The sequence below is a fragment of the Melitaea cinxia genome, chromosome 9 (genome assembly GCF_905220565.1).
Source record: "Melitaea cinxia chromosome 9, ilMelCinx1.1, whole genome shotgun sequence".
Lineage (NCBI taxonomy): Eukaryota > Metazoa > Arthropoda > Insecta > Lepidoptera > Nymphalidae > Melitaea > Melitaea cinxia.
Genome location: NC_059402.1, coordinates 14308958 through 14333396, shown reverse-complemented (window position 1 = coordinate 14333396; position 24439 = coordinate 14308958). Strand labels below are relative to the sequence as shown.

At 31.5% G+C, this 24439-nt stretch overlaps 1 protein-coding gene across 1 annotated transcript; it reads right to left on the bottom strand.

The window, feature by feature from the left end:
• Positions 1-10232: 10232 nt before the first annotated feature.
• Positions 10233-24058, bottom strand: LOC123656410 (calpain-7-like). The gene is made up of 12 exons (XM_045592099.1): positions 23783-24058; positions 22900-23042; positions 21762-21888; positions 20790-21112; positions 20127-20303; positions 19415-19561; positions 18883-19110; positions 18216-18460; positions 12874-13073; positions 11943-12148; positions 11193-11425; positions 10233-10533 (listed from the first exon to the last, which is right to left on the bottom strand). The coding sequence occupies exons 1-12, from the start codon at positions 23991-23993 to the stop codon at positions 10389-10391; spliced, it is 2385 nt and encodes a 794-aa protein (XP_045448055.1). The 5' UTR covers positions 23994-24058; the 3' UTR covers positions 10233-10388.
• Between the last annotated feature and the right edge of the window lie 381 nt (positions 24059-24439).

Here is a 24439-nt window from a genome sequence, read left to right as displayed (position 1 = left end):
AAAGCCCTGGTTTGGTACGCACATTACATTTATATGATTAATCTATAATGACATTATGATGCATTATGCGTGTGACAATTTTCATGGTAAGGTATGATGACACGTTTTTGTCACATACTTGTACATATTTCAAGTTAACCCAACACAGAGCAGTTTTTACCTGAAACGTAAGCGAGCGATTTTCACTTTCCTTTACTTATTTACTTGTTAGTTACCGCCTCGGAATCGTGTCTTTGATTTCCGTAGAATATTTTTTTTATGTAAAGTTTAATAGAAGAACTCCCAACATGTTATATTATACTTGTATTAGATATTCTTGATTTGTTCGATTGCTTTGTTTTTAAGCTATTGCATAGCTTCTATCGCGGGCCTTGAGCGCGGGGACCGAATCCAAAAGTTCCGTAACGAAAAAAACATCACGCTCCCCACTCCGACGGGCATGGAGGTGTGGCTTGAAGGCCGTGCATCGTCTAGCGTGAGTTAAGTCGCAGACTTATGTTTCTTATTTCAGTTATCATAAACCTATAGTTTCAATGATAAATATTCCTGAATAACAAACAGCTACTGTAAGATAATAAAACGCACATGTATTGTAAAATAATAAAAATATTTTAAACAATATTAACTTTTTATTTATTTAATAAAAGAAAAAAAAATTGTTTTCTACTATAAATACTGACTTCTAGAAATACTGCATAAATAAAATAAATAAATAATTATAATTGCATAAGTTTTTTTATTCCTTGGTAGTTTGGTTTCTTGTTTTTAATTTTAATCTACGAGTATCAACCTTATATGAAACCTTAACTCCTCCTTACACATTGTTTTGTAAGCCAAACGTAACAGTTCTCGGTATCCTAGTAGTATCTAACGTAAGTAACGATCTCGATAGATCATAAATAACGCCCTGATTTGCGATCTTTTTTCGCTAAGCTTGCAGGCCTATCCGGAGCCACCGGTGGCTACGTGACCGCATAAATTTGTAGCGTTGCGAATTTTGTAACAAAACTGCGGTTACGTTACTATTTAGCAGCGGGTATGTAAGTCGCTTTGTTTGGAATTGTTTTTGGCGTATAAACATCCCAGGTCAATGAAAATTCATGTATCCAAAAAAATAAATAAATAAATAAAAATTTACTCAAAAGTGTTAAAAGATTTTTACTATAACGATAGACAGTTACAAGTCTATTAAATTACGTGTTTTATTACGAATGTTCGTAAACAAATAAGAAAAATATTTTTTTTGAGATCTCTAATACACATCAATAAGATTAAATATAATTTTCGTGACTTCCAGTTAATCGAATTTTATAAAAGTCCTTCGGTGCCACCACAACTTTACGACTAGTTAAAATTATATACCATACATAAGTAATAAATAAATAATAAATAAATAAATAAATATAAATTAATAAATAAATAAATATCTACAACACACACACGATCGTCTGTTCCTAAAGTAAGCAACTTAATGCTAGTGTTATAGATAACAGCCGACTGGTATAGCTAAATATATATTTTTTTTTCGATAAACATGCATATAAATAGTATATATATCAATAAATATATATTACACCCAGACTCGAGGTGGAAATCGAACCGACAACCCCCGGAGCAGAAAGCAGGGTCACTACAAACTGCGCCAACGGACTAGTCAGTAAAGTAAATAAATATATTTAATATACACACAGTCGTCTGTTAAGATAAGCAGCTTAATGTTTCTGTTACAGGTAATATCAAAACTCATACAGGAATCTACGCCACAGCCACAATTAACCCCCGGAAGAGAACAGAGTCACTGCACACTCCGCCATCGGGTTAGCCAAATAAATATGTAGTAAATAATCATCTAAGATTATTTATTTTTAGCTCTGACCCTTCTCCTACATGGGGAAAGAGGCCTGTGCCTAGGCCTATGCTATGGAAATTACAGGCTGAAGCGTAAAAAAAATGTGAGCTATAACCTGACGGCTGGCAGATATAAAACATTTAATAAGCATTTGTTTTCTTTAAATTTTTTAATCCTAAACGCCACGCAAACAAACAGGTTTACACTCACCTATAGGTGTTTCACATAAAAAATAAAATCATCTAAATACCGGACATTGACTTTGTTTTAATTTTGATTACCTTTTCCATTCCGCTATAGGTAAAAACATTTTGATAACATACATCATACATCAAAACATACTGATAATATCTTAGCTTTATTATGTAGCTTAAAATGTATATATACATATTTTAAGTCACTAGTGTAACTATGGTGTTTCGACGGTAATGAAGCGGTTCCATCTATCACGTTCACGTCACTTGCTTTGTTGCCGCGGTGTATCACGTAATCTAAGCACAAATCTTTTGTGACATCCATCATATGAATGTAAGTAATTATGACGTAATATATTATAATCATTGATCCAATATTTCTCACGGGATTAGGTGTGTGAATAACGCGAGCAAAGGGAATAATCCCCTTTTTTATATACAATAATAATCATTAAAAAAAATTATGATGAAAATATTGAGGACCATAAAAAGTACAGTTATAGTTAGTAGATCATCTGCTTAAAGTCTGCCAAGTGTCAGAGAGGCGTTTTTAAATCGTAAAACAAATTTATATATTGATTGAATTTAATAGTAGTTTCAGTAGTTAGTCTATATAATAAAAATGAATGTTGCTAAGTGCATAACTCGAGAATGCGGCATATACATTTAAAAAAAATATATTTAAAATTAAAAAAAATTACGATAAAATTTTGACAGAACGAAGTCTGTCCGGGCAGCTAATTAGTTTATAGTTTTTCGAATAAGAAAATGATTTAATACGCATTTTAAAGTGCATTTTTCCTTGCCTTTAGTAATAATGAATTATATACACTACAGATAAAAAAATATATACATAAATAAAACAACTACAAAAAAAAACAACCAAAAAATAAAATAAATAAACGAAAAAACATTTTCTTATGTAATCATATTACATATCCCGAAAGAAGATAAATCTTGAATTAACCGATCACAATTTAAAATCAAAGCGAACGAAATTTTCGCGCGCTTAATTTTAAATTTATATTCGTGTCACGTGCTGCGGTAACGGGAAGCATCGTAAAACATATATGTTTTATCGAAAATTCAAAGACGTGTATATCACTCACCCGTTTACGTCTAACAACGTGACTGCATAAGCTTTACCTCAAAAGAAAAAATGTGTTTGCTTCTCGTGAAGGATTAAAAATCCATCTATCATGATTAACGGAACTTAGAGGAAATCCATTAATTACATAATACTATTGTTTTGGCTATCGGATCCTTAATAAGTAAACTCGTTTATAACAGGATTTCAAAAAAGTTATAGAAATTTACATTAGCTATTGCACGCCTCCAAGGAGTGCTTTACTCTCACAAAATGAAAAGTACAGGAGGCGCTTACACTGAAATCTTTATATTTTTATAATAACGCATTATTATGCTATAAAATACACTCTTTTATACAGAATATAAATCTTAATATATATAAATCTCGTGTCACAATGTTTGTCCTCAATGGACTCCTAAACCACTTAACCGATTATAATAAAATTCGCACACCATGTGCAGTTCGATCCAACTTGAAAGATAGGCTATATTTTATTTTGATATATTAATTATTATATTTAAGAAAAAAATAAAGAAGGCGGTACAAAGTTCGCCAGGTCAGCTAGTTAAACTATAAATTAAATATCATTTGAAGATTTTTTAATCGATACAGTAAAAAGAATCGATTAAAAAATATTACGTTACCAAAATAAGACGAGAATCACTTGAGAAAATATGCCGTTTTTTTTTTTGTTATTATGTCAGGAAACTATTAACTTAGAAGCCTATGGTATATGAAGGCTGAAAAAGTCTTAAATTTTTTACAATAAACATTTATATGCCTTCAAGGAATCTGAGCTTCATTTTATATTTTTGTGTACAACGCCATCTGAATTGTCTTTAATAACCACATATTGATCAAACCCCAATGACAACTATCTCTGTTGCTACTATATGGCGCTGTAGGTGCACTAATTTTTTTGAAACGTCAATATTAAATATTAGTACACTAGGTATTTTTTTCCGTTTTACATTAAAAGGAAATATTTTATTCCACGCCTCCTAGGAATATGAAGTCCGAAATTTTTTCAATTTTTTACAAGAAACATTTTTACATTTATATATTTACCATAATTATATAAATTAAAAGTATAAAATGACAAAAATAGTTAAGAAGAGGCAAAAAAAAATCGATCGTAAAACTCTTCTTATGCTTTGCATTATAAGTCGTTGATTCAAATTAATTGGATAATGTTTAGTAGTAGATTGAGAGGATGTAGGACATTTCATCAAAAATTTTGATAATATGCAATAATATAATTCGTTCTTTTCAGGACTTTTTTAAAATTATCTTTGAGCTAATAACTCAAATGTTAACTTTGCGAATAAACCAAGTTATAATTTGTATTTTCATGAGTAGTGAACTCAATAATTAATTACGCTTGTACGTACAATTTTGGACTGAAGCTGAAGACCCCAAGGGCATTGTGACCCTGGCCCAATTAAGGTGATGCCGGCGGCGAAGCCCCGGTGACGAAAGCCCGGGTAAAGAGGGCAACCTCGAGGCTCGTACCCGGACAGACCCTCGGGCCTGTCAGGAAGACCCACACAGATTTATTGTTATACTTATATTTAGTCATCTAAATTTTTTTAAACAATATTCTGATTCGGATAAAGCAACTTTTGAAAATTATAATATGAATTATTGGAAAGAGGTAGAGAAATCCAATACACAATTATGGCAATCTTGAACATTTTACACGTTGGTTCAAAAATTGCCTGTGTATAAAATATAATATCACAATGATCAAATCTATGCAATTTAGTGCGACAATAAGATACATTAGTTGTTTGATTCTCGGTGTCTAGCATTAACATCATTTAAACACAAATTCAGTCGAGCAAGTTTCATTTGCAATTCATATTATGTCCGTTTTGTTCCGTCCGTTTTGTACAGCTCGTTCAAGCACACTTTAATTATATTATTTAGCAAATTAATTGGAATATCTATAGTTGAAAGTTTATAGAAATTGTAAGCGCCATCTTCAATTTTAAATTTTTTAAGATAATGCAGCTAATTTCGATGCTGATGAAACGCGGATTGTGGATAAAAAAGTTAAAAAAAGGATATTATGGAAAAATGTTGTACCGATAAGACAAATTTTAATAAAGCTCGTTATTACAATGTTTTCAGCTTTGTTTTTTTTATAGCAATAAGGGCAAACTCCATCAGAGGGGAAGCCATCTGACGTTAAATAGCTACCGTCGTCCTTGGACATCTGGAACATAAGAAGAGTGGCCGGCTTTTAGAGAAAAGATGTCAGTACACTCGACGCTTGAAAACCCCCAAATTATAGTGCTCAGGGAAAAACTCAGGAGGAAGGTAATTCCACAGTTTTCATGCATGCGAAAAAAAGTCCTAGTGTCTTTACCAGCCCGACCTGTTCAGAACTTTTTGCAGCCAGTTTGGCTTTGCTCTCCAAGTGACCCCGGAACTGGAGCACATTCGTAATGTCTACCCCAAGGATTCCAAAATATTTATGCATGTGTTCTGAAAACCAGGCGCTACAATAAAAGGGACCCTCTTAGCGATAAACGCGCAAACATAATGTACATGTGTATTAGCTCAAAAGTTAGATTAATTTCGAATTGACGTCAAATTCTTCTTACTTAAACCCATTTTTGTTGTCTAAATTAAAACTTTTATAAAATTTCATATTCACACCAACTTTTGTAAAATATATGTTTCGCTTCATATTCCCTAAATAATATACAAATTTATTATAAAATTTATACCTAGAGTAGGTACGAAATACCATAAGCATAATTGCCTTTTACTATTTCTACGTCAAACCACATTGAGACAATGAAAACCACAGTCACCGTAACGGTATTTCTATTGAGAATCTCAGTTAATGATGTGGCTTCTAAATGTAACTCATTAAATTTTCTCAGAATAGATATCTACTATTTAAGTTTTAACTATTCTAGGACAGCGATTCGGTTTTATGTACTGGTAATGATACGCTGTGTGATTACGGCATCAAAGAATATAGTCAATCCCTCTCTTCCCGTGGGTGTCGTAAGAGGCGACTAAGGGATTACACAGTTCCACTACCACCTTGCTTAAAAACTTAAAAAGCCGATCGATGGCGTAGTAACCATCCAACTACTGGCTTTGAAATACACAGGCCAAAGACGGGCAGCAGCGTCTTCGGTGCGATAAAGCCAGCCCTGCGGTCACCAACCCGCCTGCCCAGCGTGATGACTATGGATAAAACACATGAGTTTACGCCATTTTTGGTTCGAACTTGTGGAGGCCTATGTCCACTAGTGGACTGCGATAGGCTGATGTGAATGTTATGCTCTTTAAACACAATCAAAACTTTTTTTTGTATGCCATGCCAATTGTCATTCTTTAATGTATAAATTAACTAGAATAATTACCTACTCGACGATTTATAGGAATAGAGTTACCTGTACTGTCAACCAATTTAGCGATAATTAAAATTAAATTAAACGATTGTAAGACCTACGATCGGCGTAACTTTTAAACACTACGTTTTTTATGCATATTTTTCAACAATAAATATTCGTGTAAATAATCGTGAATATTTTGTTAAATTTTGATATTACTTTTATTTATTATAATAATATCTCACCAAGAATCGTAAGAATCGTATTTTAATAATGTTGGTACATCCTATAATCTTCCTTAATACATGCCAGCTAATATAACTGAATATACTCAATCAAAATCTGAGAAATACTAATAACATGAAAGCTGTATCTATTTATAGAACAAAATTGTCATTTTAACTTTCAACTCGACATTCTAATTTTGATTATACCTATATAACACGAGATATAAATTTAATAACGCCGAACATTAATTTAGTAAATAATTTAATTTTGAAATATGTTCAGAAGTTATAAAGCGATAATTAATAATTATTTCTTAGAAGTTTATCAAGCACCTGAACTGAGGCGTTTAATCAGAACAAGGTAAATACGTAATTTAGATTTTGCCCTGAGGATACACGTGTTTTCATTATCCACTCTTAAGGGCTTCCCGCACACGTCAGTCAAGACAAATTTCGTATTATAATATAAATAAACCTGCTAGTATTCTACTAGTAATCCGCTAAAAAATAAGCAATAGTAGGCTTTTAGCTCACTAAAAATTTAACAAACTTACTAATTTTTGTTTTTATTTTATTTATTAACTTTTATGTATATATATATATATATATATATATATATATATATATATATATATATATATATATATATATATATATATATTCTTTTTATTAATATAAAAGAAAATTATATAAAAAAATATTAACAATATCATCTAAAATCATCAATCCAGATTGTGAGTTATTACTAGCCTCAATGGTAGCGTTGGCCGGTCTTGTTGTTGGCGGCGCCGCTTTGGCAACGTGTAACGTATATAGTCAAACTTATAATAAAAGTAAATAAATTAGTGTATGTAGGTTAAAGTTCTATAATGATATCAAAATTTTGTGGTGATAAAAGTGACCCTATCGTTTGTTATGAATGGTCAGGGATATTGTCCGTGAAGTTAGATTTGTTTTGAATTTTTAACGACAGTAAAAAGTCACGTGTCAGCCACGTACTTTTGAAGTTGCTATTGGCGCGTTAAGGAAGAATGTTGAGAGTAAATTTATACGATACGCGCGCACACCGTCGCAAAAATCGAGACCCTGAAGTTAGCTAGTCAACGAAGAAGTTAGCAACGTGAAGTTAGCTAACCAATGAAGTATAACGTGCGTACATAACTACACACACGCTTTTTTTCAATTTATTTATTTAAAATTGTTCAACAAATATTGCTGTGTATGTATGCATATGTATGTGTACGCATGCGTTCATGAGGGTAGTCATATCAATATCCTTCACGTCCTTGTTTATTGTTTGCTATATGTATATAATTTTATGACGATTTCTTGGGCTTAGCAAAAATGGTGATATATTCTATTCGTTAAATTTTATCAATAATATATATATACAAAGTTCGTCGAATCAAGATAACAGGCATCCGTGTAATAGAATAGAAAATTTTCAGCTTACCTCAGTATCTCGAAGTTTCCAAGAAAGTATCAAATTTCGTAACAAACGATCATAGACGACAGCTACGGGGTGATAAGCTAGCGATCGCAGGTTCGATCCCAGCACATAAAAATATTTGCATATATTCTTTTCGTGGTCTGTGCGTTTATTCCTTTTTATTATATTGTAGGTACTGCTTCAACCTAATCGTTTATCTGTTAAAAGGCTAAGCGTAGGGAAAGGTAATAAAAACACAAAAATAGTATAAAAAACATATAATAACGCTCTATAAAATTTGATACGTCTTACGGTGAACAAATGCTTACATATTAAATTATCACAGTGCAGTAACAAGCAACTAAAGATCCGTACAAAAGAAAAAAATATTATAATCACAACTGAGACATTTATTTAAAATACTTATTTTAAAAAATATTCATTAATAATTATTGTTTTCATTTCATAAACTTTATACCGCGTCAGAACAACTAACTTCAGTTCTTTATAGTTAAATATAAAATTTCATAGCAATTATAAATATTTAGACATGATAATTGTTGCGTTCGAGCTCATTTGTAAACCAAACATTATATTATAAATATAAATAATCATAGAAATATTATATACGCTGATAAAGTAGGCGAGTCGTAAGCTGGCGTGAAAATTTTTAATTTGTAGAAAGGGAAAAAACATAATATCTTCGTCTCTCTTTCTTTTTATCTCTCTTATTAATAATTAATAATTCATTTTATGTTATATCATATTCATTCGGCTTCATCGGTTTTTTTATAATTAATAGTACAATAACAATAGTGTATTTAGTACAGATAGCATATTGTTCTGGAGGAATTACTGAATATTCCCTTATTGTTTTCTAATGTTTACGCGAATTTCACCCATTATATTTAAACAACCTTTTCAGATTTTATCGCGGTTTATTGTGTTTTTTAGATGCCCAACATGGTTACAGGAGGACTCAAGTCCTCCCATGATCATGGCTACTATAAAATATTCGAATCGTCGGGCATCTAAAAAACTTAATAAAATATAATCATAAAAATGATAAAATTCAAAAAAGGTTGTATATTGTAATGAAAATTCTCTTCTCAAAACTGGCTGTTATTTATTTTCAAAACATTTCAGTTATAGAACGAAATAATTCGATTATATTCAACAAAATCCCTATATTTTACTGTATAATAGGACATTTCGCTTATCTCGCCTACTTTATATACACATATAATATGTCTATTAAAATATTATTTTAACATTACTTATTTAATAAAATTACATGAGATATTTGTATTTCGAAATCATAAAATAAGTAAGTCAAACACAGTTTAACATGAACGAGTATGAATTAAATATACCATTTAATTGATAAAATTGACAATAAATTCACGTTTTATAATGTCTTCAATTTAATATTCAATAAATGTCAATATTAATAAAAACTTTAATAATTAACATAACTTATACATATGAAAAAAGCATCTTAATATAGTCGTAATCGAATCGTTTTTATTTTGAAAAAAAAATGTAATTTTCTAATAAGCCAAAAATATTTTTAAATTAATATTATAAATTAACAACTTAATTTATATTTGTTATCACATTTTATTACACGCATACCTTACAATCGTTTCAATTTTATAATTCGAATAGAAGTTAGGATTAAAATTTGTTAAATAATTTCTCTTTATTAAAAACAATTCAATTATTTACAAAAGCTGTAGAATTAAATTCATTTTATAACTAACTAATGAATGTGCTTAAACCTTGCAATTTCATTGTATGGTCTTTGCGACCATATGACTGATGTCATATAAAATATAATTTTATTTTCGATTTTATTTTTAAAAAGGCAACAAATAGCTGGCAAATTCATTTATTTTCGAATAATATATTTTGAAATGAGAGTTAATTATTATTATAAATTTCTATCAAGAATAAATTGTTATATATTTTATAATACGTACCTCTAAGATAGGTAGGTAATATTTTGAATTGAGTTATTATTTTAGATTTGAATCCATGTATGGTATAAGTTTGGCAAAAAAAATGTACTTTTCAAATTACAAATATCGCAGTTCAACTCGTATTGTAACATGTTAAGTTACTTTAGTCTTTATTATACTTTTTCTATCTTTCATTATATTTGATATGACATCAGTACCACCCAAAAATAATTAAAATACATCATTTCTTAAGAGACAAATATTCTCTCTCCTGCACGTTATCTAGTTGCGAGCTTCACACGTTATTTCGCAAGTCGATTTAAGTTCTAGAAAGAAGGGGCCTTCTTGACCCGGATAGAAAGTTGAGGGGGTTAATATATACCGACCGGCGGGTAGGTTGTGTAGTTCGAGCACCACGAAACCGGATCTAGGGAATAAGATAAGGTTATAAATAAATAATCATGATCAATGTATGTTCACCTGTAATTTTTATGGGGATCAAGAGTTCTGGATAGAAGGTCGTTTGGAAAGTTAGTATATTATAAAAAGAATGTTACTTGCCTTTTAAATTAGCACAAGCGTTTCAAAATTACAGTAATTTAATAACTAGACATTTTTACAAGTTAACCTTAAATATGTACCAGTGTTATTACTTGCCAAAAATGTGTTTATATGGACCATTTAACTTTTATACTGTACTTTGACCTAATCAATGAGACATTTTTAAAATAAAGCTCGATATGACAGAATAAGTATTTTGATTATTTATATACATGCTTACTTTTCATCTTAGAAGTTTAATTCCAAATTTGAAACAAAAATTCATTAATAAAATCTAGAAAATTGTTTAAGAAATTTATTTGGAGATACAGCATCAGCATCGCCCAATCGTCCATCCATCGTTCAAACGTTTATTGTTTATTCCAATTTAATACTGTTCAGATCATTTACCATCCATTACCAATTTTGATTCAAAAAAATAACCTACCTGTAATTTAGTTCAAACTTCCAACCATAATCTTTTATTGGTTTTTCCCTTTAACTTACATTACTGAGGTTTAACTCAAAAATGAAAACACAACATACCTATAAGGTCCAGAAGATTCCCTCAAAAACGGCGCAGTTACATTTGGATCGTCCAAACTTTCAACCTTAGCGTCTATACCCATCTGGTATTGTTTTGGCCCCTTGAGTTCTGCCACTAAATGGCATGGGTTACGACTATCAGGGATTGTTACGACAAATTTAGGATTATTTGGATAAGTCTGGCGATGGTTTTCACAGCCTCCGGCGGTTCTGCCCGACCATTCGCCTCTAATCTGTTTTGAAATAAAATTATATTAAAAATTGAACTACTTAGTTAATAGGAAACTTTTTTTGGGTGCGGCCTTTTATTTTTACTATACGCTAGGAAATAATTAAATTACGAAAAATAAATGAATTTACTGACATTTTTTTTTATAATATAGTATTTTTTTTTAGTAAAAATCGTCAAGTTTTATTATCATTTAACATAATTATGAGTCTCTAAATGTGTCTTAATAATCTTCTAAAATCTCTCTTTTTTTAAATTAAATTAATCTTCCTAGACATAATTATACCTATATATCAAGAAAGAGTGTTACGAAAAGTGTGGTCAGGCTAGGCAAACGGAAATTGAGAGGGGCATACATATAAGCTAGTAAAGATAGAGAGACAGTAACGTTTCGTTAGTTTTTACAGTTCATACATAATGTAATTTTTAAGAGAAAAAAAAAACCTTAAATTTTTCGACCAAAAACAGTCTCTATATGATAAAATGTATAAACAGAAATTGGACTTCTAAATTTTACTTACAGTTTTAGTATACGGATAGGGCTCTATCTTCGCCATATTGAAGGGACAAGTAGCGTACGCCCTTAGGGTGTAGAATATTGTTCTAGTCTTCTCATACTGAGACACAACGAGGGTGTATCTGTCACATGTGTTATCTCCTACAATTATCTTGCAGAGGTAGTGGGGACTGTTGATTCTGATGCCATCTATGTAAGGTGGGGGGTCGTCTGGGAAAATAGAGACAAAAATATATTTTTTTAAGTTCACGGTTGAAAAAAAAAACAGAAATTAAATGTCCGGCGACCGCGACAAAATCCAAAAAAAAATTGTTTCATTACAAATGAGAGAAATTCGCGTACACATTACCGAACTTTTTTTTTATTATAAAATTATAAAAACAAACGTTAATAATACGGTGACTAATATTTTTGATATACAATTTATGTATATTAAACATTAAAAATATCAAAACCACCTTTTTTGAGATTAGATTAAGCCTTTCACTTCCGAAAATCTAACACACACAAAAAAACACAATAACATATTTTTTTATGCTAAAAAATTGACATCATCCGCGTTCATAGTACTATGCTTCTAAATAAAACACAAAACCAAAAAAAAATTACTGATCATCATTTTTTTTTTTATGTCACTAGGTCGGCAAACAAGCGTACGGCTCACCTGATGGTAAGCGATTACCGTAGCTTATAGACACCTGCAACACCAGAAGCATCGCAAGCGCGTTGCCGACCCAATCCCCAATCCCCCCAGGAGCTCTGGTCACCTTACTCACCAACAGGAACACAATACTGCTTGAAAACAGTATTATTTTGCTGTGATCTTCTGTAAGGTCGAGGTACTACCCCAGTCGGGCTGCTCCATATTTTGAGCAGGACATTCCTGCTGTGCCCTACCTCAGTTAAAAAATTATACTAATTATAATAATACATACAAGGATAGTAAACCCGCCGTCCGTTTTTATATACCAAAAGCGTGATATACTCTTTATTGTCCCGAAAATCGTCAATTTGAGTAATGTGTCTAGTAAGTAACAGCCACACCGCCCCCTTGCCCTGTACGTGTAGTGTGAATTGGGGATTTTCACCTATGTTATACGCGTCTTTTACCGGACCGTTACCGGCGTCCCATTTCCTGTAAAAATAGATAATATTATTTGAAGTAAAACTTCTTTACAGGTTCTTATTACCTCCAAATGGGACTTGTAGGTGACTAATTAGCGCTCTAGGGTAATAATGTAGCTAGAAAAGCCCTAGGGCGATAAGTAATTTAAAAAAAAAACACTTCTTTCTTACAAAAAGTTCGCGTACATCTAACCGTCATACTGGCAATAGACATCATGCATTCAGCCCAATGTCCAAAGAGGTCGCTTTGCTATTCAACCTTGTCTTCGTGTGAGTATAATAGTCATCAATTTTAAATATCGAACGGCGAAGCTCAATTTCGATCTTGAAAAAAAAAATCTCATTTCTCATTTCACTATAAATTTCAACAAATAAAATGTTTTATTATTGTAATGCCGGTTTTTTTCTACTTACTTCACAATCGAGATGTAAAACAGTATAGTTAGCTCGGGTGTAAGCATCAATTGCACCCTCGAACTATAGGCGCACGAGCGCACTCGGGCTGCAATTGATGCCTTACAGCCCTTGACTACTAATCTACTATTAAGCACGCTTGATTCTGGGGTAAGCACCAGCTTACTCATCTTACTTACAGCATTCACCAGAATGCCTGACGAGAACGTTACGAAAAGTGTGATCGCGCGAGGGGAACGGAGTAAAAGAGTTGCGAGCACACATTTTCTTTCTAACTTTCTCTCATAGCCAGTTACGTTTCACATATCTAAGACACAGTGCAGGACTATTGCTAAGAAGGTTTACTTCAGTCGTGTGGTCTAAAGCACACTCGTTTTTTTTTTTTAATTACGAGTGGACCCGACAGAAATTGTCTTGCAATAGTCACAATTTTCTTACGTCAGAAATTGTATTTAACGCCTGAAATATTAGTAATCGTTTTTTTTTCCTAAATGATCTAATTTCTAATCAATTTCCTTAAGGCGCTTCCCTGACCAAAACGCCGCGCTAGCCGTTTTTTGTGCACTTTTTTGGAGCTATCTACTTGTTAATGGAAAAAAGAATCAAACTAATAAAAACACAGTTAAATTCTGCATAATTTTGACTATACAATGGTAGATTTAGTTTTTTTTTTTAAGGAATAGATGTTAAATAATCTCCTCACAACGATACCACAAAAATGAGAAATAGTGATTGATAATATGCATCTCCTCGTAAAGTAAACATTATTTTATTTTGCAACCGACACCAATTGATCGACAATTGAATACTGAACAATACGTAAGAATTTTTTTTTTCAAAAGACCCAAATTTGAATTTTTATAGATTTTTTTCTAAAATCTGGGCGTATTCACTACTGTAACTCAAGCACAGGGTATCGGAATTCAGTCTGCCGCAAGGTTTGGAGGGAGAAGCTTGTGTTGTTTGTCACCGTGTCGGGTAGCGCACGCTCAATTCACAATATCAATTAACAATAATAAATTTATTAGCATCTTGTTAGCATTTATTGTTGAAGTTTATTTTAATTAGGTTTTATCTATGATATCTTGATGATTATCTATGATAATAAAATTTACTTTTTTTTTATTTTATTTCTCTACTTACACTGTCTGAATAATAAAGATAGATTGCTTTTTAACCGACTTCTAAAAAAGGAGGAGGTTCTCAATTCGACTGTATTTTGTTTTAATCGACTTCCAAAAAAGGAGGAGGTTCTCAATTCGACTGTATTTTGTTTTAACCGACTTCCAAAAAAGGAGGAGGTTCTCAATTCGACTGTATTTTTTATGTATGTGGATATCAGAACTTTTAACTGGGTGGACCGATTTCGACAAAAAAAATTTAATCGAAAAGTGGTGTGTGTCATTTGGTCCCATATAAATTTATTTGAGATCTAACAATTACTTTTCGAGTTATATCTAATAATGCGTTTTTACTTGACGCTTTTTTTGTCTACCTACGTTGTATTATACCACATAACTTTTTACTGGATGTACCGATTTTGATAATTCTTTTTTTTGGAAAGGAGATATCCCTAGTTTTGTACCATGATAAGGAAACCAGGGTTTGATGATGGGATCCCAGATAAATTAAGGGGAACTCTCGAAAATCTGCATAACTTTTTACTGGGAGTACCGATTTTGATAATTTTTTATTTAATCGAAAGCTGATGTTTATTATGACATTTGATATCATCACATTTAAATTTTATCGAGATCTTATAACTACTTTTTGAGTAATCTTTGATAACGCGTAGTTACTTGACTGTTTTTTCGTCGATCTACGTTGTATTACTTGTTGATGTAATTGAATTTTCGTTTGCGAGCAAATACAATTATTAGCAATAAGATCGCCTGGTTGAACAATTTGTTACTATAATTGCTTGTTATGTAAATTTTGTTCTTTATTTACATGCGCAATAAAGTATATTATTATTATTATTATTATTATTGATAACTCGCCTTCAATCCAAAAAGTCAACACCAAACGAGTATCATGAATACTTATACTTCACTACATAGTATAAAACAAAGTCGCTTTCCGCAGTCTGTATGCTAAGATCTTTAAACCTACGCAACGGTAATATAATAATGTACTATTATATAATATATACATAATAATGTAATACAATATAGGTATCTAATATATAAAATTCTCGTGTCACAGTTTTCGTTGCCATACTCCTCCGAAACGGCTTGACCGATTTTGATGAAATTTTTTGTGCTTATGCGGTATCTATGAGAATCGGCCAACATCTATTTTTCATCCCCCTAAATGTTAGGGGTAGTCCACCCCTAAATCTATTTTTTATTTTTTAGACAAAATTTTTAATTTCTATTTTTTTATGATACAACATTAAAAAAATACATACAACCCTAAATTTTCACCCTTCTACCACTAACCCCTATTTTAAAATAGCGTTTAGCGGCAAGACAACGTTTGCCGGGTCAGCTAGTTTTTTATATATTAGTATCTTTTCATCTATATATATTTTATATTTAGTATCAGCATTGCACCCGTGCGACGCCGGGACGAGCCGCTAGTATTAGAATAAAAGTTGAAAGTATTCATTATGAACGTAAGTGTAGTGACTGAATTCATTACCAAAATTATTTACGCACCAAAAAAATAAATTTAATTTACTTTTTATTGTACACAGCAAATATATTATACTAATATTAAATTAAAAAAATATATATATATATTAAAAAAATTTAAAAATATATTATATATTAAAAATTTTTTTTTAATGAATGCCATGTCTACGGATTCCAAGATCTATATTTTTTACGCATATTCGTAAGTTGTTTACCAAATGGCGCTAGTAGTGTTTTACGAAGTATTGTAGAGGTGGGGTGCGGCAAAGAGGGAACGAATGCTCAAGGTTATTTGGTCAGGGTAGCGCCTTAATGGAATGATATTCCGTAAGAAACTTCTTAAAAGTATTAGAAATCTATAAAAAATTACAGAATCTATCCAGCCGATTTGGATTTTTGTTCTTAACAACACATTAAATAATAATAATAATAAAGACGTTTATTCAGAAAGCATAAAAAATGATTTCTTAAAATCTTTTTCTTTTTCTTTTTTTTTATGTCACTAGGTCGGCAAACAAGCGTACGGCTCACCTGATGGTAAGCGATTACCGTAGCTTATAGACGCCTGCAACACCAGAAGCATCGCAAGCGCGTTGCCGACCCAATCCCCAATCCCCCCAGGAGCTCTGGTCACCTTACTCACCAACAGGAACACAATACTGCTTGAAAGCAGTATTATTTAGCTGTGATCTTCTGTAAGGTCGAGGTACTACCCCAGTCGGGCTGCTCCATATTTTGAGCAGGAAATTCCTGCTGTGCCCCACCTCAGTTATAAAAAATAAAATCTAATTTACATACTTTAGAAAAGATGTTGAAAATATTTACCGCAACATTTTTATTTATAAAGATTAAATAATTTGTTATCTGTAATTAACTAACATAAATTTGATTATATGTATATGAAGTAAACATATTAGGTATGTGGAATGAAATATACTCAAAAAATAGTTTTTGAAATATTCCAATACTGGCTTCATGTGACGCGGTAAAGCAGCGGTCACAGCACATGTATTGGCCATACGAATGATTGTCATGTGCGAGGACAAACATTTGTATTGGTTTGCCATGGTCGTGGCGTTTGTGATTGTGTATTATGTTTCCAGACCGACACAGGATTAAATGCTAGTGGGCGCCGTTTAGTGTTAGCCGCTTTTTTTAACAATTTAAAAATGAATACAAAATATATCTCAATCCAAAATAAAATTTTTAGCCTTTTTTATTATATTTTTTTATCTTAATTACACGAGCTATTCTGCTTTCATCTACCATCTTTGTAAAACTGATAAAAATACATAATCATAAACATATAGAACGTGACAAAAACTGTATAATTTGTCTCAAACAAGAATCTGAACATCTTATTTGGCTTTTGTAAATCCCAGTAATTAATGTAATGCCAAATCTAAAATCCACTTCTAAATAATTAGAATAGATTGTATTTGGCATTTTGACTTATAAGAAAACAAATTAATAGTACTTTTTTACGCCCCATTATTTGCGATTTTTTCAAAGTACCTTGTATTAGTATCTATAATATATCCACTTCTATACATATATCTAGAAAAAAATTCCGATCTCCAATTACGACAAAAAAAATCGCTTCAAATTTATTGCAGTTACATTTTAAATCAAATCTTATATTTGTACTTCATTAAAAATCCTTAAAAAAGAACTACATTGCAAATATTAAACTGAGTTATTACAGATTTTTTATTTACCCATCATTCATCAAGTTAATTTTTTATTTTTTTATCTTTAATTATTTAAGGTTGGCAGAATATCTGCTTAACAAACGTCAAGTTATATTTATTATCTATATTTAATAATTATATTCTTACAAAGTTTAGAACATGTTTTATTCGAACGACGTCTAACGCGTCTCATCTTGTTATATAATTTTGAGTTTAGTAAATTGTTGTTTCTTATAAGAAATTACTAAAATATTGATTGACAGTTTTTTAGAAGAGTAACTGCAGACTTTCTTATCGATGCTTCTCTGCGGAATCTACATTCCGAATCAGTGGTAGCTTTAAGCTTTATAACAATAAAGAAAATTTTAATTTTAATTTTTGATTAATCAGACAAAATTTAAAAATACTTACTGATGTATACAATACGTGTATTTGAATAGTTCTGGATTCCAATTAAGATAAAAAACATCAAAGAAATTTAGTATGCTGGCGTAATCTATCCAGAAGACACCGTTATCATATTGAGCAGCGCTATCTGGGTCGTAGTTTAGTTGAGCCTTTAAATCGGATGTCCAGTGGACTGTATCCAGTTCACTATAATTACCACGCCAGCGTAAATGGGACCAGGGGTTCTTGAGCTTTAGCAGTTTTACACCCTGGAATACACATACATTACTTACTTTACTTATACTTTAAATTTATCTAAAACTGAACTAGACACTCTGTAATATTTAAATTAGTAAATGTTACGTCAATTGAAAAGATTGTAAGTTATTATATATATATATATATATATATATAAACACATACATACAAAAACATACATACACTTATCCCTCCCCCCCCCTGTCTCTCTCATCTCTTAGCAATATGTGCAAGAATTTGTAATAAGGAGTTTAGTTTTTGTTATTTACACCAAATTAAGGTTTTTTACAGTTTCAAAAAAAAAAACATTACTTAAATGAAACTGTCATTTACCATACCGTGACAACTTGCAAATAAAACAGCACTAAACAAATCATTGTAAAACATTTTTGATATAAAATCTATACTAATGTATATTTTGAATACCACTCACATTGACAAGTCTTACATCCAATACAGCGTACGCATGTGTGGCTACCAACCCTGTTCTCTCTGCCTCATCATCATTTAAGGGTCCAGTAGCCACAGTGGCTAGAACCTCCCCCCTTTCAAGTCGGGATCTGATAATTTCATAGAGGGCATCCGCATTGAAGTCGGCTTCGCCTTGACGTATCGCACAACGCTCTGGTATCCAACCTGTTAGTGCGTGTAGATCTATGTTCTGAAAGAGAAATATATCTTAGTGGAACTGTGTTATCCCTTAGTCGCCTCTTACTATGTCTATTACTTTGGTCTGAGTGTATATCCTTGAGGGTCTCCCCAACATGCCTCCAAGAGCACATATATATGTCAGTACCAGTTGCTATGATGGACAACTGATTGCGTTCCTTACTTATGATAGGAAAGGCATGGTGATATGAATTCTAATTCCTCTCCCACATATACAAGCAGCCGTTGCCCAGAAGTGTTATATTCAATTCAAACCCAAAATAATATGCATATTGGACAAAAATTGACAAACTTACGCTATTAGATCCAGGAAAGTCGTATCCTCCCATTACTTTCATGTAGGCTTTCTCCAACATGGATACCCAAAACTCATTCTTGTTACTTGAATAAGAGCATAACAAGCGTCCATATTTACTATACGGTAATCTATCGTCGATTATAATCTAAAACAATAAATAATATCATATTATATATTAATATCAACATATTAGCTTTGCTACTTTCACACCGGCACTATCATGAGTTTCTGCTCCTAACATATAAAAACTTGTCTGTGTGTAAATATGTAATAATAAGTTCATTAGCACCTTAAGCACTCATACTCAAGACACACACACACATTATCACACATACACAAGCACATGCAAATACTTAAATTAACACACAAACGCACATTTATCAAAATCCTTATTACACAAACAATCATACTAATTTATAAAATTAATTTTTATCACACTACAAAAAATGAGAAGGTTCAAATTCAGCTGTATTTTTTTTTATGATTCTTTTTTATTCGAAAGCTGATGCTTATAGTGTCGTCCCATTTTAATGTGTTCGATATCTGACTAGTACTTTTTTAATTATCCCTAATAATACGTATTTAATTGACTATTTTATTCAACTACCCACATTATATAATAACTCGTATTACTTGCCAGTGTAAATTAAAGTTGTTATTTTTTTTTTTTCGTTTGCAAGCACAAAAAACACAATTATTTAATAACTTACCTTCCTCCTTACTCCATTCAAATGCAATTTAACCATGTATTTACCAAACGGATTATAAACGGGTTGCTTATTTTTATTTTTAGGATAGATTATGGATGTAATAATTTTTTTGTTAAACCGTCTTTCGTATAACGCGCTCACTGCTAACGATGCCACGAATGAACAATCTGACACTACCTGAAATTATAACAAATATATGAAAATGTTACTCCCAATAATTGTAATAACTTTAATTCGAACTGTCCTTCAATCTTTTTCACAGACTTCAAAAAAGGGATGAGGTTCTCAATTCAACTGTATTTTATTATGTGTTACCTCCTAAGTTTTTACTGGGTGTACTGATTTTGATGTTTTTTTTTTTAAATCAAAAACTAGTGCTTTTCATGTGGTCCTATTTAAATTTTATCGAGATCTAACGAGTACTTTAAGAGTTATCTCTTATAATATATATTAACTTGACTATTTTTTCCTCTATGTTGTAATACTTGTAGATATAATTAAAGTCGTTTTTTTTTTTCGTTTACGATCAAACACGAATTTATAATTTGTATTATTCTATATATACAAAAGAAATTTATTTAAAATGTTGCAATAGCAGAAATTGAAAAAAAACGAATATGAGTAGTTTTCAAAATTACCTCCTAAGCAGAATTAAGTACTCACCGTTTGTTTTATACTAAAACAATCGACATGATCGCCAACAATCATCTTAGGATCACTTGACAATTCATGGGGACGAACCCACCCATCAAACTCTTTGGCTTGCTTCGATGACAACTTTAGTTCACTTGCCCTATCTTCAAAGGGCAAAGCATACTGAAATTTCTCAGATAAATCCACATCCATAAACGGTAAGAAATAATTGTTGTTTATGTTTGACGTCATACGTAGTACTTCTTTCTCTTCCTCTGTGTAAACTTGTTTACCGCTGACTTTTAATTGTACGCTTTGTTCACGTTGTAGCTGCGCTTTGTTTGTTGATACAGCTGAAAATAAATAAGCAATTTTTTGTTTTACCTCTTATATTGAAGTAAATTCTCTTTACACACGCTTGACTTGGGGAATATGCAGGTAAATGCTTGACGAGTGCGTTACGGACACGGAGTAAGAGAGGTGTGAGCAAACATTGTCTTTCTCTTTCTGTCACAGCCAGTTACGTTTTGTATATTTAAGACACAGTGCAGGCCTAATTCTAAAGAAGTTTTACTTCAGTCATGTGATCTAAAGCACACTCGTTTTTTAATTTTTTTCACCATAACAGTAATATTCCAGTTCATCAGAGTATTTAATAAATTTGCCTTTGAATATATTTATATCCATTGTGATCAGTACTAACAAAAAGTAGAAACTGCCAAACTTAGAAATTTGCTTTAAACTACTGAGTTCTTTACAAAATGGGATTTTACAGTTATTATACTTATGTAATAAAAATTTAACAACCTGCAGTAGCCTGCAGTAAAACAGGATTTTGGAATAAACTCCAACTATATGTAGAAAAGGCCCTTGATCAGCAGAGAGATTTACAGGCTGATCCCAATATTCAAAAAAATAGTAAGAATTTACATAAATATTATGCTATAAAGTACTAAAATATTTATTAGATGCCTATTTACAAATATTGAATCTAATAATTACCTGGTTTGCTTGTTTCATTTATAGATACGGAACCAATCTTTTTAATTCCTTTTATTTCCTCAGCTCTATCTAACGCCTGCTTGGCTAATCCATTTATTCTCGTTTTTATATCAGAATTACTTACTTTCTAAAATAAAATACTTTATTAAAATACTTGCACGTAAAAAAAAATCTACAATGTAATTATTTTATATATTTACTAGCGGACCCGGCAGACGTTGTCCTGCCCGGAAAACAGCTACAGAATTTGATTGATTACATGCCGATAGCGCGCCACCTACCTGGTACAATTGAAATAAAACTACCATATCTCCCAAGTTGGGCCAATTTACAGATGCTTACAAAATTTGATAAAAATTGGTTCAGTAGTTTCGGAGTTACATACCGATAGCAGCGCCACCTACAGGGTCAAATTGAGATAAAAACTACCCTATCTCCCAAGTTGGACCAAATTATAGATGCTTACAATATTTGATAAAAATTGGTTCAATAGTTTTGGAGTTTATCGCTAACATACATTGTGACACGAAATTTTTATATATATAGAAGATTGGCAATATTATATTTTTTTATGTCTAGTTTAGAGTTTTCTTAACTGAGGCCAGAATTTTTTTTTTTCGCAAAATATGTATCAGTCCTACTGGAGAAGTGCCGCAACTTTACAGAAGATCACAGCAAAATAATATGGTTTTCAAGCAGTGTTGTTTCTGTTGGTGAGTAAGGTGACCAGAGGTCCTGGGGGGAATTGGGGATAGGATCGGCAACGCGCTTGTGATGCTTCTGGTGTTACAGACGTCTCTAAGAGACAGCCATGCAACATGTGATAGATGAACGAAACAATTTTAGGAGATAGAATAAAAGTTTCACTTTAAAAACTATCACAAAAATATTCCTATTTTGGCACAGAAAAACCTTAATAAATATTTTTTACTGGAACAAACAACAGTACATTTTATCACTTTCCTTATAGTCAACTATAAGGTACCGAAAGCTAGAGCTACTAAGGGGTAAAGTTCAAAGTCTAGTAGTCCATAGTAATTTTTAATACTTTTTATACCAAGCTGTTACAGTGGTTATCTGTGTAGACTTACATTTTAAAACATGGTTTAATAACATCAAGTGTTCTCTCAATACTTACAACACTGACTGCCAATTCTACAGCTTGCGTGTACAACTGCAAAGCTAGATCTTGTAAATTTGCTTCATCCGCGTCTAGTGCTTGCTGCATCAAGAAATAACATTTCTGCATTATTCGTTCACTTTCTTCTTGTTGTGCTCTATCTGTAATGTTCAATTTTTGTTTAATTTTATGTCTAGTTGAACAAGAACCAGTATTTTGAACATAACGATTTTAATAAACAATAAATCATTCATAAGCCATATATATAAACAAAATCAATAATTTATATTGATTTTTATATACAATCATTAGATTGTTTTCAAATTTTCAAAATATATAATAAAATAATAAAAGTTAGTTTGTCTTTTATTATTTGTCAAGACTCCCTAATAACAACTACATTAAAAAAATTGGCTGAGGATATTCAGACACTAACGTGACTCCGCGGTAATCTAGCGTGATTGGTACTTCTTGAAAAAAAAAACTAACCTAATCTCAAAATTAGACTGTTCATCGGCATAATTTTGTTCCGTTACATCTCCAGCTTCTTAAGAACACTCTAGGGGGTATTCAGTGTGATTAAATTACAAAGGCAGAACTACAATAGATTTGAAACTGTACCAGTCACGCTAGTCACGCTAAATTACCGCTGGAATTACGCTAGCGTCCGAATATTCTTATAGAAAAAAATTTGTCCAACTATAATATTTACAATGTGAAAAGACACTGCTGCCCGTCTTCAGCCTGTGTATTTCAAAGCCAGCAGTAATATCATATGCTAGACAAAAAATAATCTAATTTCAAATCATAAGGCAACGTTAAACAAATGAGTCATAAATCCTTATTTTGTTTTGACTTTACTCACTTAATACATTTAACTATATAATAAAATATAATTAACCTTTTTGTTCTTGCAAGAACGTAGCTCTTTCAAGATACTCCTTAACCTTTTTTCGAATATCTGCTTTTCTTTCAGGCGACACATGATCACAGACTCGGTCTAATAATCTCGCAGCGGTACGATAGCATTCAACAGCTTTATCAGCTTGTCTGGCTTGATCGAATGTAACAGCCAGCGAAGCTGCTTCCGTAGCATTCATAAAATCACTCATTTTATAAAATCTAATCTAATCGCTAATGTAAAATCAAAAACATTACATTGTTACCTATGAGGCTATGAATAAACACTATTTATTCAGTGTTGCAAAAGTGTAAAATAAAAAATCGGTATATTTGGCTCCGAAAAATCGGTAGAAATCGGTAGATTTTTACTCGGAGTAAAACAAAAGTATTTTATGTCAATAATGCGTTCATTTATTTAAATTTGTTCCGTTAAATTAAATCAAATTCTTTATTTGCATGAATATAGTTAATACATAAGGTGTTATTAGTTACAATGTCTCATATAATCTACCTTAAATGGCGTGCAAATTTATATTCCATTTATAATTATAATTATTTTACATTACAGAAAAAGAAAGTACTCAAAAGCAATACGTTTTATCACTAAGAAAGATTAATTATAGAAATAGTCCATACAAGCATCATAAATACAAAC

Excerpts from the sequence above, each read along its gene's own strand:
- LOC123656410 (XM_045592099.1), bottom strand. The coding sequence starts at position 23,993 with ATGAGTGATTTTATGAATGCTACGGAAGCAGCTTCGCTGGCTGTTACA. Across the intron at positions 20,304-20,789 it reads GTTTTAGTATAAAACAAACG|GTAGTGTCAGATTGTTCATT; the intron begins GTGAGTACTTAA and ends TTATAATTTCAG. Across the intron at positions 18,461-18,882 it reads TGGATGTAAGACTTGTCAAT|GGTGTAAAACTGCTAAAGCT; the intron begins GTGAGTGGTATT and ends TGTGTATTCCAG.